Here is a 14455-nt window from a genome sequence, read left to right on the forward strand (position 1 = left end):
GTGGGGTAAATCCATTTGGAGCGGTTCGTCTTGTTGATTCCTTTTATATTAACAACGCAAAAATAGCAGTCATCGTGATGATTTAAAGGTTCACGCCAAATCATTGGGGATTGGAATTTAAAAGAGAGTCTCTTCTTAGTGGCCCATAAACGTAATTCTTCAACACAAATTTTGCACACAATATTGGGCACCCAGCACTTGTTATCTGTTTCCAAAGGAAAACCAAAACACTCTAAATACGCTCGTTTCACAAAGTCTGACATATTCAATCGAAATTTTTGAAAAACATATTCACCACAAATATAACAAAAACAATTCGGATCGTTAATGCAGACCCTTCTTAGCGAAGTCATGATGAAAATTACAATAATTTATCTAAAACGCGACTATAATAGATAAAAAACCAAAAATAAAGATAAATGAGAAGAACGTAGCTATATCTAAAGAACTCGAGCTGTTAGAGTAAAACTGACGACAGATTCGAAATCAGATGCCTCGAATTAGTAAACAACAATAAAAATATTTCAGTCAACATAAAATAACCTTCGATTTGTTGTGCAGTGTAATAGGACTGCTTTACAGGCTCTTTATCTAATTGAGCACACCACTCGGTATATAGGGTGTACATTTTGGAAACATTCAGGCAGGTAATGGGTATTAGCATTTTGGGATCTGGAATAATGACTTTTGTAACGCGGAAAGGTTTGTATGTGTTTTAATACAATTTCGCGTTGAATTTCATCAATTTTTGTCGCTGGCGCGTGACGACCTCGCTTATCAGGTTTTATAAAACCGTGTCTATCCTTCTTTAAGCAGACAGTTCGGTACCTCTTGTTTAAGATGTCAAACGTTTTTAAAAAAAACTCGTTGCAAACCAGTGGCGGATTTGCCGGTGAGGCAAGGGAGGCGACGCCTCACCTTGCATAAATATTTAAAAAAATACGATATTATATAGTAGCATTCGTTTAAAAAATGAAAATCAATTAATATTTAAAACCTTTTAAAATTAATTTCGGTAAAATAGTAGTATATAAATCCGGTAAAACCTATTGGTCAGCGGTACCTTCCCGTCGCCTCAACATTTAACTTTATGGAACGTGCTCTTTGAGCTATACCCGCCCGCGCAATCACAAAATATCGCCACCGAATGGTCCGATTGAGGCGATCTTCGCTGTCGCCGCATGAAAAACCGCAAGATACCCGGTACCGTTGATGCGTTGATTGAATATTTGGGAAGATACGCAACCTTATGGGCTAAAGCGTGACCGCAAATATGCGTGAAAAATAGATCGCGATTCTCTCCAGTATGCGCGAAAATAATTTCGTCCGTCGCTTCCATTAGTAATCGGCCGATCATCCGAGTCGTGTGGGAGAGTTTTTGCACAGGTTCGTGTTTGCCGTATTGCAATTTGGTAGTTGTTAAAAATTTTTCTTGGATATCATAATCACAAATAGATAGATATATGTAAATGTGTTTAGTTTGTGAGACGATGGCTCCTTTAGGCAAAATTAATCAGTGTACGTATATTAATTAAGACTGATTTATAACAACCTAATATGGGAATCTCAAAATCTTATTAGAAAATCTTTAAAAAAATCTAATTATAAACCTCACAGAAAATTATCTATTTTATCTACAAAAATCAATCCGAACTCTTAAAAATACTGTCTCTTCATGTCTATGAGAGCCATTTTCTCTTTTTCTTTTTTTTACTTTAAGAAAATTTTAAATCAATATATTATGTTTATGGTCTTTAGTGTTTTACCTGGGGTCTCTCCAGATAAGAGGATTCTTCACTATTTTTGCAGATGACACCACTATCTTATGGACAATAATAAAAGCACATTAACCTAGAACAATTTCTAAAGATTTATTAATGATTAAACAGTGGTTTGATGCTAATTTGATGTCTTTAAACATAGATAAGACTAAATTGTTAAGTTTTTATGCTCAGAGCAGTTCATGATTCACAACAAAGAATTGGAAGTGAATAATTTTAACAGATTTCTTGGAATTGTTATCGATCATAAACCTAAGTTTTATGGAGATATGTCAGGAGGCAAAAACTGGCTAGACGATGTTATGCTGTTAGAATGGTTTTAAATGAACTGAGATTGATATTTTTTTTGTCGAAAGTTGGAACTTACTTTCATACAAAAATACCTAGAGTATGGAATAACATTTTGGAGTTGCATTAGTAAACGGCTTTTTGACTCGATGTTTGTTTTTAAAAAATGAGCCATTAAATATATGTGTCATAAATCTCCACAGGACATGCAGACCCCTATTTAAAGATACTTTCCTTGTGTTGCTTGTTTATTGTTGAGTCTGCTTGACTAATATACAAAAAATATAAATTGTATCTTCAAAATAATAAAACATTATAATATCAGAAAAAAATACAATATTCCAATGCCCATCCCGAAAAGTGAACTAAGAATTCTCTTATTTACTTGAGCATAAAAATTTGTAATCATTTTCCAAATGTCATAAAAGTCTCTAGAAGTTCTCCTCGCTTTAAAAAGTCCTTAACGAAACTTCTTAAAAGCAAATATTTTTATAGCATTAGAATTTTTTGAAGATAGTTAGGAATAGGCCAATAGTATATAATTAGTTTTTAGTAAAGATGTAAAGGTTAGAATTTGTGATGTTACTCTAAAAAATTTTTAAGTCGTCTTGCTTTGAAATTGAAAATACATTTTGTGTTTATACTAGTATGTTGAACCCACTATTGTGTATTGTTTTTAAATTATGTGTTAGTAATATGTCGATTAATGTGCCTATTTTATATCATAAAAGTACCATGTCAACAAGTAGGTACCATGTATTTATGAATAAAGTATGTTTTGAATTTTTTGAAATTCGAAATTGTATTTAAAAGAGAGAGAGGTATATAATATTTAATAGGGATGATTCCAATTACTCACTAGAAATTACCTCGTTAAAAAAGTAATTCTTGTTGTAAAAGGGTTATTCAAAACTGCAAGTGGCCAACATGGAGTCGACAAGAAGAAAAAAAGTTGATTATGACTCTCTAAAGAAGGATTTAAGAATTATTAAACGTCGTATTTAAAAGTTAAAGATGTTAACTTGTAAATGAGAGAAAGCGTTTACAATAATGTATAAATGATTTTATTTTATATTTTCAAATAACGCCAGAAAAAAATAAAAAAAACATTTTGCCAAATTTCACCTTTTTCCTGAATATTAGGAAGTATTTGGCATTTTTCCAATTTTTAGATTGCATTTATTCAATCATTGCATTTATATTGCGCAACTTTCGCCTAATTAAACCATTTATTGCTCATCCTTATTTTGGACATCCTGTATAACCGCGATGAGACCCTTCATACTAGTAAACAAAATATTTGTTTTTTTTTCTTATTAACTTTTTCTAGTTTTAAGAATTAGTAATTAAGTGTTTCCCTGTATTGCAAATTAAAGTGTGGCCTATTTTCGATATTTTATAGTGTTGTTACACCCTTATTCAAAACATTTCAACCCTTATTCAAACATTCATACATTACTTAACCACCACATTTATCTATAACTATCTTTATAGTTGTTTATGCGAGATCACAGTGCATTTAAATATCGGCAATAACAAAATAAATAAAAGCGCTGTTATCATCATCGCCCTTGTCTTAAAAAAATAACAATACGGCCGGGCGGCCAAAGATTCCCGCGTCGTTAAACTGCAAATGGTCAATATAGCGCCGACAAAGAAAAACAAAACAAGTTGATGATGGCTCTTTAAAGACAGAACGTCGTATTTTAAATTTTAAAGATGTCATCGTATAGGCGAGAAAAAGTGGTCACAATAATTTATTCATTTAATAAATACTTTTGTCATATATTTTGAAATAACGCCAGAAAAAAATAAAATGATTTTGCCAAATTTCAGTTTTTTGCAAAATTTAGGAAGTATTTAGATTTTATTATAAAAGGACACTATATTGCTCAACTTTCCTCTAATTATTCCACCTCTATTGACGTCCTGTATAACCGTGATGCGGGGTCTTTAAACAAAATGTTTTTTTTTTGTTACTAGGTATCTTTTTATAGTTTTAAGTATAGTTGTAACAACTGGTAATTGAGAATTTTCCTGTGTCCCTTAAAACTTAAAATGTGGCCTATTTTCAATTTCTATTAACATCCTCACTCACAACCCCTTACTTTACAGATGTCACTACGCTGCACATTTTTCAGATATGGAATCACATGACAAAATGGGTTACTTTTTACAAAAAATTATTGATCAAGAAGTTATATTATGAACGGTATTAAGTCTTATGAATTATTTCAATTATTCTTTATAATATTTACGTGAAACCTACTTATCTCTTAAAATTTGTTCCACATATTTTTTGTATATTAGTTTTTAGTTAATTAAGTGCAACGGGCTTTTTATTTAAAAACTTGACCCTCTTGAACACAAAATGAAGGAAACAATGTTTGTTGGAATTATAACTTGTATTAAACTTTGTTGGTAATTTTGTAAAAATAGCTTTTTATATATATTTTTGTATTAATTTTTGTCTCAAAAACATATTTTGGTAAGTAATTATTTGTTTATAAAATTTAACTTTTAAGAAATTTCAATATGCCTCCACCCTTAAGTATATCACTTATCACTTGACCACCACATAAATGACACCGTGTTGTATGTTCAAAAAAAATAATAAAAACATAATTGGCAGCATCATCCCATATCTTAAAAAAATATCCAACACGGCCGCGTAACCGGAGATTCCAGCGTCGTTGAAAACCTGACTCAAAGAAGCCAAAAGCCAAGTCCACACAGCTAAAATAAATCTTTACTAGATATGACGCTTCGCGGCAGCACCACACGGTGCACGAAACTGAACGGCAATCCGATAGTCGACCGGGTACACTTTTTAACACAGGATTGCGTATCTTCCCAAATATTCAATCAACGCCGGTACGGAACGATTTCAAATTTGGAAAAGCCCGCTGGCAGTCAAGTGGCGGGCGGAGAACAGCACGTTATTAGCAGCCTAGAAAATAGAAAATTTCTATGTTGTTTTGTTATTGAATATTGTTGTTTTTTTTTGAATAAACATGAATTATTTATTTTTGTAGTGTTAAGTGTTTGTGATTTAGACTTTACAAAACATTTTTAATTAATTATAAAAAGTCATGGCTGTGTTTGGCCCTAAATATGACCCATTACTTTGTTTGCTGGAAATTCCGTTTTCCAGAAGAACGGAAAATGAAAAAAGAGAGATTCTTACTATTGGTAGACCTCAGCCATCTTTATGCAATTTAAAAGAAGATAAAAGATCAGGTAAAGAAAGGGCGATGATAATAATTTGGAAAGGAGTAGTTTAAATTTCATGTATGGCAATATATTTTTTTACATTTCATCTTTGAAATATTAGTATGTAGTAAACTTCTACTAATAATGTAATATAAAAAATAATCATAAGCTATAGTATTTATGTTATTATTATTTTTTATTTAATAATACTAATTATTTTTAAGAATAAAATAATATATTGTTATAAAATCTAATCTATTTTAATATTTATACATATACAATTTTATTCTTGTTTCCTGCCATACATGATGTTCCAAACCACATATACTCAACCGATTTAAAGTAAACCTACTTATGCCAAATAATGTTTTTTTATAATTTTTTTAAATGACTAAATATATAGAATTGGGCTGACTATACCTTTCTTCATTATTCATCCTCTTTTAAATGTTGATCGACCTAAATATTAGAAAATAATGATTATATTATATTTATTTATTTCAAAATTTCCTTAAATCATTTTTTTTTAAATATTAAACATTGTAAAAATATAGGTCGATCAACCACAAGTACTAATTACGTTTCAGGCTCAAAGTATTTTCGTTCCTTTCAATCATCTAGGTACAATACCTATCCTTGGTTGTGTGGGAGTATACTGCTCAAAAATTATATTTTGTTGGCCATGTGTTCTTCTTTCACATGTAAAGTCTGTCTGGGTCAAAGAAGGATACTATGACCTTAAAAATTTGCAACGGTCAGCAAAAAAGCATGCGGAATCAGGCAATCATTTAACATCATTTATGAATTTAAAAAGACTAGAAAAAACATGTCAACAATAAAAGATTTACTACAGGAAAATGTCTCACATTGTAAAATCATATACAATGAGAAAGTTAGAAAAAACAGAATGTTATTTAGTAACTTAATTGATACCACTATACTCCTAGCAAAACAAGAACTGTCATTTCGTGGTCATCGAGGAAGAGGTTCGGAAAATAGGGGAAACTTTATTGATTTTTTTAATCCCAAAATAAAATATAATGAAAAACTACGAAATCATATTGAAAAGCTTGGAAAATCATTTTGTTCCAAAAACCATTCAAAATTATTTAATTTTTTGCATAAGTGAAGTAATTAAAGAAGAGATTAATCAGCAACTTAAAGACAAGGATTTTTTTGCCGTAATTGTAGATGATACCACCAACATTACTGAAAAATCTCAGTGTGCAGTGTCACTAAGATATGTCGAGAAAAAATCTCTGAATATTTATGAACGATTTTTGGGTTTTTACGATGTGAGTGATGACCGAACTTCAGAAGCCTTATACACATTAGTTGCCAGCGTTTTATCTCCATTTAATTACAAAGAAAAGCTGGTGGCACAGATGGGCATCCAGATCCAAGATTGTTTTGCTACTAACAAATGAATACATCAACGGTATCTCCGTGTTTGAAAATATTATGAATGATCGATCTTCAGGTGCGGTCTCTATTAATAGTGCTAAAGGATTTCTAAAATCTTTTTTAGAATTTGAATTTCTATTTCTTTTAAATGTGTTTAGCGAAATTTTCTTAAAAACAGATTTTCATTATGACAATTTAAAAAAAAAACATTTGATGTTGTCCTATGCAAAAAATATGTTGATACATGTATTGCGCAACTAGGCGAATTAAGGACAGATGATATTTTGTATAATTTAAAAACAAAATCAGCTAATTTAGTTAATAATGCCAAACAAACCATCAGTTTTTCATATAATCTTAAAGATAAGTCTGACGAAAGAATGAAAGGTCTTTATTTTGAAATTCTTGATACAATAGTTGTACAATTAACAGAAAGATTTAAGAACTTTACAGACATACAATTTTTAGCGCTAATTGAATGCAATAACTTGCGTTAAAAACTGAACTGAAAATAATATTTGGCGATGAACAGTTTTCAGGCTGTAGTCCACAACAAATATGTAATATTCTCACAAACGACCTAAAAGATGTTTTTCCGTATACAACTAAACTTATTATGATGTATGTATACAATTAAACTTAATATCATATTAACTTTACCTATTGCAAGTGCAAGTGTGGAAAGACATTTTTCTTGCCTTAAGACTATAAATCAAGACCGGTTATATGACCTTGCACTCTTGCCAATCGAAAAGTCGCTTATTAATGATATGACTAGTTCCAAAACAGACGAAGAGGACTTTTATGAAAAAATTATAAAAACTTTTTTAGTAACTAAAAATCGAGCCCTTGATTAGTTCATAAAGTTTAATTTGTTAGCTTATTTTTCTTTTAAAATTTGTTATTTAGGTCTGGTATAGAGGTTAATTTTTTGTTTGTTTTCGCATGTATTAAATACATTACAATAAGTAGTACTTTATTTTTTTCAAAAAACTAACAAATTTATAATGCAAGTTTTGTTGGAAATAAATTATCTGAAAAATCGCGGTTTCTTATAGCCTTATTCTGCAAAAACGAGTTATAAATATTTAAATAATTTAAATGTGGGTGTAATAAATTTTTGATCGTCTTATAATACCTGTTACAGTCCATTGTTTTTAAATTATATAACTTTAAAATATATTATAATTAATTTTTGGGGTTCGCCTCACCTACCAAAACTTTCCAGATCCGCCACTGTTGCAAACCCGAAAGCCTAACAGTTTAACGACGACAGAAAAATTTTTGTTAGAAGTAGCTCCACTATTTTTTCTTTTTGTTTCATTTTTATCAATACATGATGCTAAATACTGTGTTTGTGCATCATAGCTCCGCATGTCATAGACTTTAGTGAATAGAGTTAGTCTTTGTTCTGTTCATCTGAAATTTTATTACAGTCATATCTGTAACTATGGTCATATGGTTTTAATTTTTTTTTCCGCGATTTTTTTGCATCTTACTATCTCATATTCTTTTCCCTGCTTTCTCAAACGTTTTATTTTATTTCTCTTCCATTCATCAATATTTCTTGCTCTTTTTTTAGCTCGTTTTGGAGTAACTGCAAGTAAAAGACATTTTTGTAAAACTTTTTGACACTAGTTTCATATAATTCACTATTAAAATCTCTATAATTGTAGCAATCCCCACCAGAAATCTAGATAAGAAAGTTACATATTGAAAGAACCCTCTTAAGTGAACTTTAATAGTGAATAGTTATTAAACAAAATAATATGCTTTATTATAGAAAAAAAAAACAAAAGAAGTATGCATGTATATCAAGATTGTTGTTGTAGACAGTGTATTATGTACTTACCATGAATTCTTGTTACATGAACCACGTGTGCTTGAATTATTATCAAATAATTCTGGTTCTATAAGTTGTTCTTCATCAGTTGAGGAGCTACTGCTACTAGGGTAATAATCACTATTTTCATCCGTTGCATAAGGATCTGATTCATCTGATTCCATATTGCTTAAATTTGAACTCAAAGCGGCTTTTGCTATTACAAGAAAAATTATAGGAAAAAAATAAATGTTCTTTAAACGAAAAACCGTTATTTTTTTTATTTAGAATGATTTATAAAATACAATCACTTACCGGAAATATTTATGTTCCGTTTACTCATATTAAAATGCACAAAATATTAAAAAAAACACAATAGCCGGTATACACGTGTCAATAATATTGAATCTATGTTACAAAACTTTATAATAAAATTTAGCGGATCAGCAACAGATACAAGTGCGCTTAGATCCCTTTGACTCTAAGAATTAACATAATAAAATTTAGTACATTTTTTGGTCGGATAATAGATGACGCCAAATGTTTGAGAATCACTTGGATCTCTTTGCCATTTGGTGGCAAAGAACACTAACACTACATTTAACCATGCAAACATGGGTCTAACTAACATTTTTTTAAACTGTCACTTAGACCCTTATGATTCTAACCCCTTCATATGTAAAATATTTTTAAGTTCTTAGAAAAGATACCTAGATATTATATTAAAAGAAAAAAAAATTATATAGGGAGTAGACTTGGGAAAAGCAAGGGGATATTATTTAAACAGCTCAGCAAACATTGTATAAAATCCTTTAATGCATTGATAAATAAGGTCGTATAATTTTCATTGCATATATGTTTTGATGACGTACAGTATAAACTAAACTAAGGGTCAACGACTCTTCCGGCAAAAACAATAACCTTTTCAATCGATATATAAAAAATAAACGGATGGTCAGCCACGAACGTTCTCTCGTCAAGTGTCTTATCTACGATTATTTCCGCTACAAAAAAAAAAAATAACTCCCAAATAATAAATACTTTTTTGTCACACTTACACTCTGTAGCAGCAGCAGCAGATACTCCCGACTCGGTCACATCAATGGTGGTCATCTGATAAACGTCACTGATCCTTTCGAAAGGGTGTCCAGGGTATTTCAAACCCTCCAATGCAACGCCCCAATTGAAGAGTCTTTTGACACCCAGCTACATGAATAATATTAATAATAGGGTTTTTCATATCTTTAATAATTACCTTTTGCAAGATTGGCATCAACTTCACGTCGTTGCTTATCGAAAATTTCGGTAAGACAACGTTAACCGTGGAGCTTACAAAGGTCTTCTGTTGAAAGACTCGTTCAATATTCGCTTCTAATTTGCCTAAGCCGTCATGGTCATGAGGAAGAACGAACACGACCTCCGCGTCTCCTTCGTATTTAAATAGTCCCATTTGGAGGTATTTGGCGTATTCGTCTTTGAAGTAGCTATAGAGCATTCACTTGTTAAACAGGGCATGCCTAATTCGTGATGAATTCGTGTGCAATCCAAGTTTTAATAATATTTTCGCATTTTTTTGGTGGAGTAGTTTCATTTCATTTAGTTACAATACAGGACATAGGGTTGGGTTGGATTGACCTGGTTGGAGGACTTATTTTGTGGTATAATCAATTCATGAGTCTTTGCACATACATAACTATAGAAAAAATTCCAATATGCTAGTTGAATTAAACTAAGTACTGCAGTACATCAATTGCAATGGTTGTCAAAAGTGAAACAAGATTGTCTAAAGAATATTTCTTATGATTTTCTATTGTTAAATCAAACTTTTCCCCAATGCATAACACACAGCCTCTAGGTTGTTTCCAAAGGATAACATTATCGGAGCTAAGCTTATATTAAGCTAAGAAGACATTAGAGCTCCTTTAATACCATAGTTGAAAAGCTCGCTCATCAAACCAATGAGTGAAAGTTTTATTACCTACACTTTGTAGAATTTTAAGCTAAATTAGCTTAGTACTTTTCATAAGAGAATTATACTTACACCCGAGTCAGAATTCGTGAAATCAGCACGAAAATGTCCTTTAGAAATGTAGGAAAATTCATTCGATTCATATGAATATACTAGAAATTCGGGGACTTACCAAAAGCATCAATAAATGAAAAAATCTGAAGCTGAATAAGGAACTGATCAATTAATTTTTGAAATTCTTTGATTTCTCTTTATAGATCTTAAATTGACCGAAACAATCCCACATTAGTACCAGCAACGTTTGGCAAAAGAACACACACGACTTCAACTCGAAGTTTGATCATTTGTTTACATTATTACCCAAAACCCGCGGTATTCTTCATCATGTTTACTTTCTTGATCTCGGTAGAAGTATTGAAATTTCTTAGCATGGTCTCAGCTTTTTCGAAAGGCGTTTCCCATTTGGCTATAAAACAATCATTTTTTTTTAAATTTTTAATAAATTAATTATGATATATTTCTTACCAGCCAAATAAAAAGTACTAACAAGCACGTTCTGTGTATTGCTTGTAATATCCCCCGGTTTTATAAAGTTTGTAATTTTTCCATCGGTTTTCTTTGAGACCCAACTATTAATTCTCTGCGTGGTGGCAGCGCTCTTAATTAAATAGAATATAATTAATTATTAATTAGCAAATGTTATTATTTGTCTTATACCTGACCGAAATTAACGGTTTCAATTTCAGCTTCGTAGACTTGCTGCGCTATGGTTCTGTACCATTGTTCCACACTGTACCCTTGAGTAAAGTACATTTTGGTGGCATCGAACAACTTAAAGTCATCATCGTTGTACTTTTTCATTTTTTCACAAACGTTTTTAAATGCTTCCTCGTTTTGAACCTTATCCTGTAGTAAATTTACCGAGTTTTTTATTTCAGCTACGGTATCAGAACTGTAGCTTTTAGCTGCCGAAGCTAATGCGGCAAGAACTTTTTGTACGGGATACGGGGAGAACACAAAGTTTTCCTTCGGCTTGGTATTCATTTCCTAAAATGTGCTGTGTTATTAAATTAACTTTTTTAAAATTATTAGACAAGTTACCTTGTATAGTCTGGCGGAAAATAGACGATTTCCCGCTTTGAAGTCATCCTCGGGCGAAGCAACATTTATTCGAATATTGGATGAAACAAATAGAACCACAAAGAGAATTTTGTGTAACATGATTATTTTATAATATAATGTTGCTTGAGTATATGCCTAATTAATACTAAATACAATACTATTGATTAAATGTTCATTTTTATACATAAACTTTATCTTAGTAGTGATTTAAAAGGTCAAGTCGAGTTACGTGCAATTTGGGAAAACCACGATACATAATTATGTTAAAAGAAGTCTTTAATTAGCCAAACATTAATAAAATAATATTTAATAATGTAAATCTACCCTGATGGACAAAAGTGGCTTTATTTTTACATCAGCATTTTTATACATTATCCTGATAAATAATAATTTTCTTATTAAAACATTTGTTAGAAATATCTCTCTTATATGCAGGGTGACAATTTAAAATTGTCACCCTCGTTTTTAAAATGTTTAAAAACGAGCATATTATCTCACCCTTACCTGCAACTTCTTGGACAGGGTGAGATGCACCCCTAACATCTTAAACATTTCTACATTTTAGAAAATTCTTCCCTGTTTATCAAGGAAAAAGTTTTTTGCCGAAAAAAACAGCACGTTGTTAATAAATATTCGCCTTTATTCAATTATCACAGAATCTACTTTAAAAGTAACTGGTGCCAATAAGTATTATTATTTAAACAGTTGACTTTTGGTTCAGTTTAAACGAAAACCAGGACTAATCTTTAACAATGGTGTACACAGGATAAATGTTTTTAAGGCCAGCTCAACGTTTTAATGAAAGGCATCCGGGTCAAAAGGTCAGCCCAGAGTATATTTGCCAACTAGGAGCCAAATTTGAAGAAGCTGGTTCTGTCACGATTAAAAAGAGAAATCAACCGAGATTAGTTTATGAAACAGCGCAAATTCATATTCTGGGTCAGTTTGCAATGAATTCAACTTGTCAAGCAATTGTAAAAACTGGATTAGTTCGTGAATCAATAAGAAAGGTCCTTAAATTTCATAAGTTTATCCCTATAAACTGCAAATACTGTAAAAACTTGGTGACGACGACCCGGACAGAAGAGAAGAATCCAGTTTTGTGAAATAATGAAAGAATACGGCACTACCTGCTCGACTAGTTAAAATTATTTGCTTCAGTGATGAGTGTACATTTTAGTTAATTGGGCATTTTAAGAAGCAAAACTGTCGTTATTGAAAAGCAGAGAACTCGCACTACGGCTTGTATATTGGGAGATAGTATTATCGGCCCAATATTTATACCGGCAAATTTCAATGGCGACATGTTTGCTGAAATGCTGCAAAAGTATATCGAATTATCACTACTAGTGCCAGAATCGGGCAAGAGAGAAGATCAGAGGGACATACAGTGAAATTGATCTTTAGAAAAAAGCTTACTACAACTTTAACATTTAAGTATTCATGGTCGAAAATTTAAACCACCCTGACTAATGGTTTAAAGGCTCGGTGGTTCAAAAAATAGACCATATTTTGATGTTGCTTTGCAATGCGCTGCCGAAGCACAAAATTTAAACCACCTATTTTCGCTCGCTCCGTGGACATTTCAACGTTTTTCTTTTACTTTGGCGGTTAGATTTCTGATTCGGTGGATAGCACCATTGATGAAACCCCTGTTACGAATTAAATTTGAGGTTAAAATAAACAAAAGTTAGTTATCTGTGTCTAAATTGATAAATACTATTAGATCCTGCAAAAAGTGATAGCGTACATCATTCCAGTAAGTATAGATATTTAATTTACATATATTTATTAGTATGTTATAAAAAAAACATTGTTTTTATGTGGTCCTTTTTTACTACCACCGCTCCACTTAAAATATTGAGTTTCACTAATTATAAAATACCTATACAATATTTTCTTGCAGGTATGGAGCCATTGCCATTTAAGACGGTAGGAGGTTTGACTTACGATGAAGTGAACACAGAAATCGACACATTTTATGTCGATACACTGCCTTGGGGGTCTGAGTCAGAAATTGATATGGACTCCTCCGATATAGAGGACGAAACTTTAGTTCCTACAGGTATGGAAGAAGATCTGCCGGTTTCTGAGGAGGAAGATCTGAGTGATAATATCCCACTTTCCGAACTACAACAACAGTGGTCAAAAGGTAAAATTCCTGTTTGGTCTAATGTTCATAGACCTGATCCTCTTCTTCAATTTACCGAACCTTCTGGAATTCCTCAGTTTATCAAAGACATTAATGATCCAACACCGTATATGATTTTTGAACTGTTTATTACTAATGAATTTATTGATACTTTAGTGTTTCAAACAAATCTTTATGCCGAGCAGGAAAAACTTTCAACTGGGAAAAGCTATGTCCCTACAAATCAGTATGAAATTAATGCTTTTCTAGGCATAAATTTGTTAATGGGTATCAAACGTAGTCCCAGCTATAAGGATTATTGGTCAACTGCTCCCGAATTGCATGCGATGCTTTTACCAGCTCAGTAATGACCCAAAAAAGATTTGGATGGCTCTTGAGTCATCTCCATCTAAATAATAATTCTCTGATGCCTCCAAAATCTTCCCCAGACTATGATAAGCTCTATAAAATTCGCCCTATGCTAGAACTGTTGACTGATAACTTTGAAAAATGCCTAATTCCTAATCAAGTAGTTGATGAGTCAATGATTAAATTTAAGGGTCGTAGTAGCCTTAAGCAGTACATGCCAAAAAAAACAATCAAAAGGGGGTATAAGATGTGGATGTTAGCTGATAAATCTAGTTATTGCCTAAAATTTGATTTGTACACTGGAAAATCACCTACTGGTGAGATAGAAAAGTGCCTTGGTTCAAGAGTCGTTACAA

At 31.7% G+C, this 14455-nt stretch overlaps 1 protein-coding gene across 1 annotated transcript; it reads right to left on the reverse strand.

Moving 5' to 3' along the window:
* Nucleotides 1–9301: 9301 nt before the first annotated feature.
* LOC126739367 (serine protease inhibitor 42Dd-like) lies at nucleotides 9302–11751 on the reverse strand. The gene is made up of 7 exons (XM_050445014.1): nucleotides 11579–11751; nucleotides 11195–11524; nucleotides 11003–11135; nucleotides 10838–10943; nucleotides 9764–9992; nucleotides 9567–9714; nucleotides 9302–9512 (listed from the first exon to the last, which is right to left on the reverse strand). The coding sequence occupies exons 1-7, from the start codon at nucleotides 11696–11698 to the stop codon at nucleotides 9394–9396; spliced, it is 1185 nt and encodes a 394-aa protein (XP_050300971.1). The 5' UTR covers nucleotides 11699–11751; the 3' UTR covers nucleotides 9302–9393.
* Nucleotides 11752–14455: the final 2704 nt, after the last annotated feature.

The sequence above is a fragment of the Anthonomus grandis genome, chromosome 8, assembly GCF_022605725.1.
Source record: "Anthonomus grandis grandis chromosome 8, icAntGran1.3, whole genome shotgun sequence".
Classification (NCBI taxonomy): Eukaryota; Metazoa; Arthropoda; class Insecta; order Coleoptera; family Curculionidae; genus Anthonomus; species Anthonomus grandis.

Bases quoted from the DNA above. Each gene is read 5' to 3' on its own strand.
- LOC126739367 (XM_050445014.1), bottom strand. From the start codon at position 11,698: ATGTTACACAAAATTCTCTTTGTGGTTCTATTTGTTTCATCCAATATT. The intron at 11,525-11,578 runs GTAACTTGTCTA...AGCACATTTTAG, and splicing joins TTTCCGCCAGACTATACAAG to GAAATGAATACCAAGCCGAA. The intron at 9,993-10,837 runs GTAATAATGTAA...AATGCTCTATAG, and splicing joins AAGAATACCGCGGGTTTTGG to CTACTTCAAAGACGAATACG.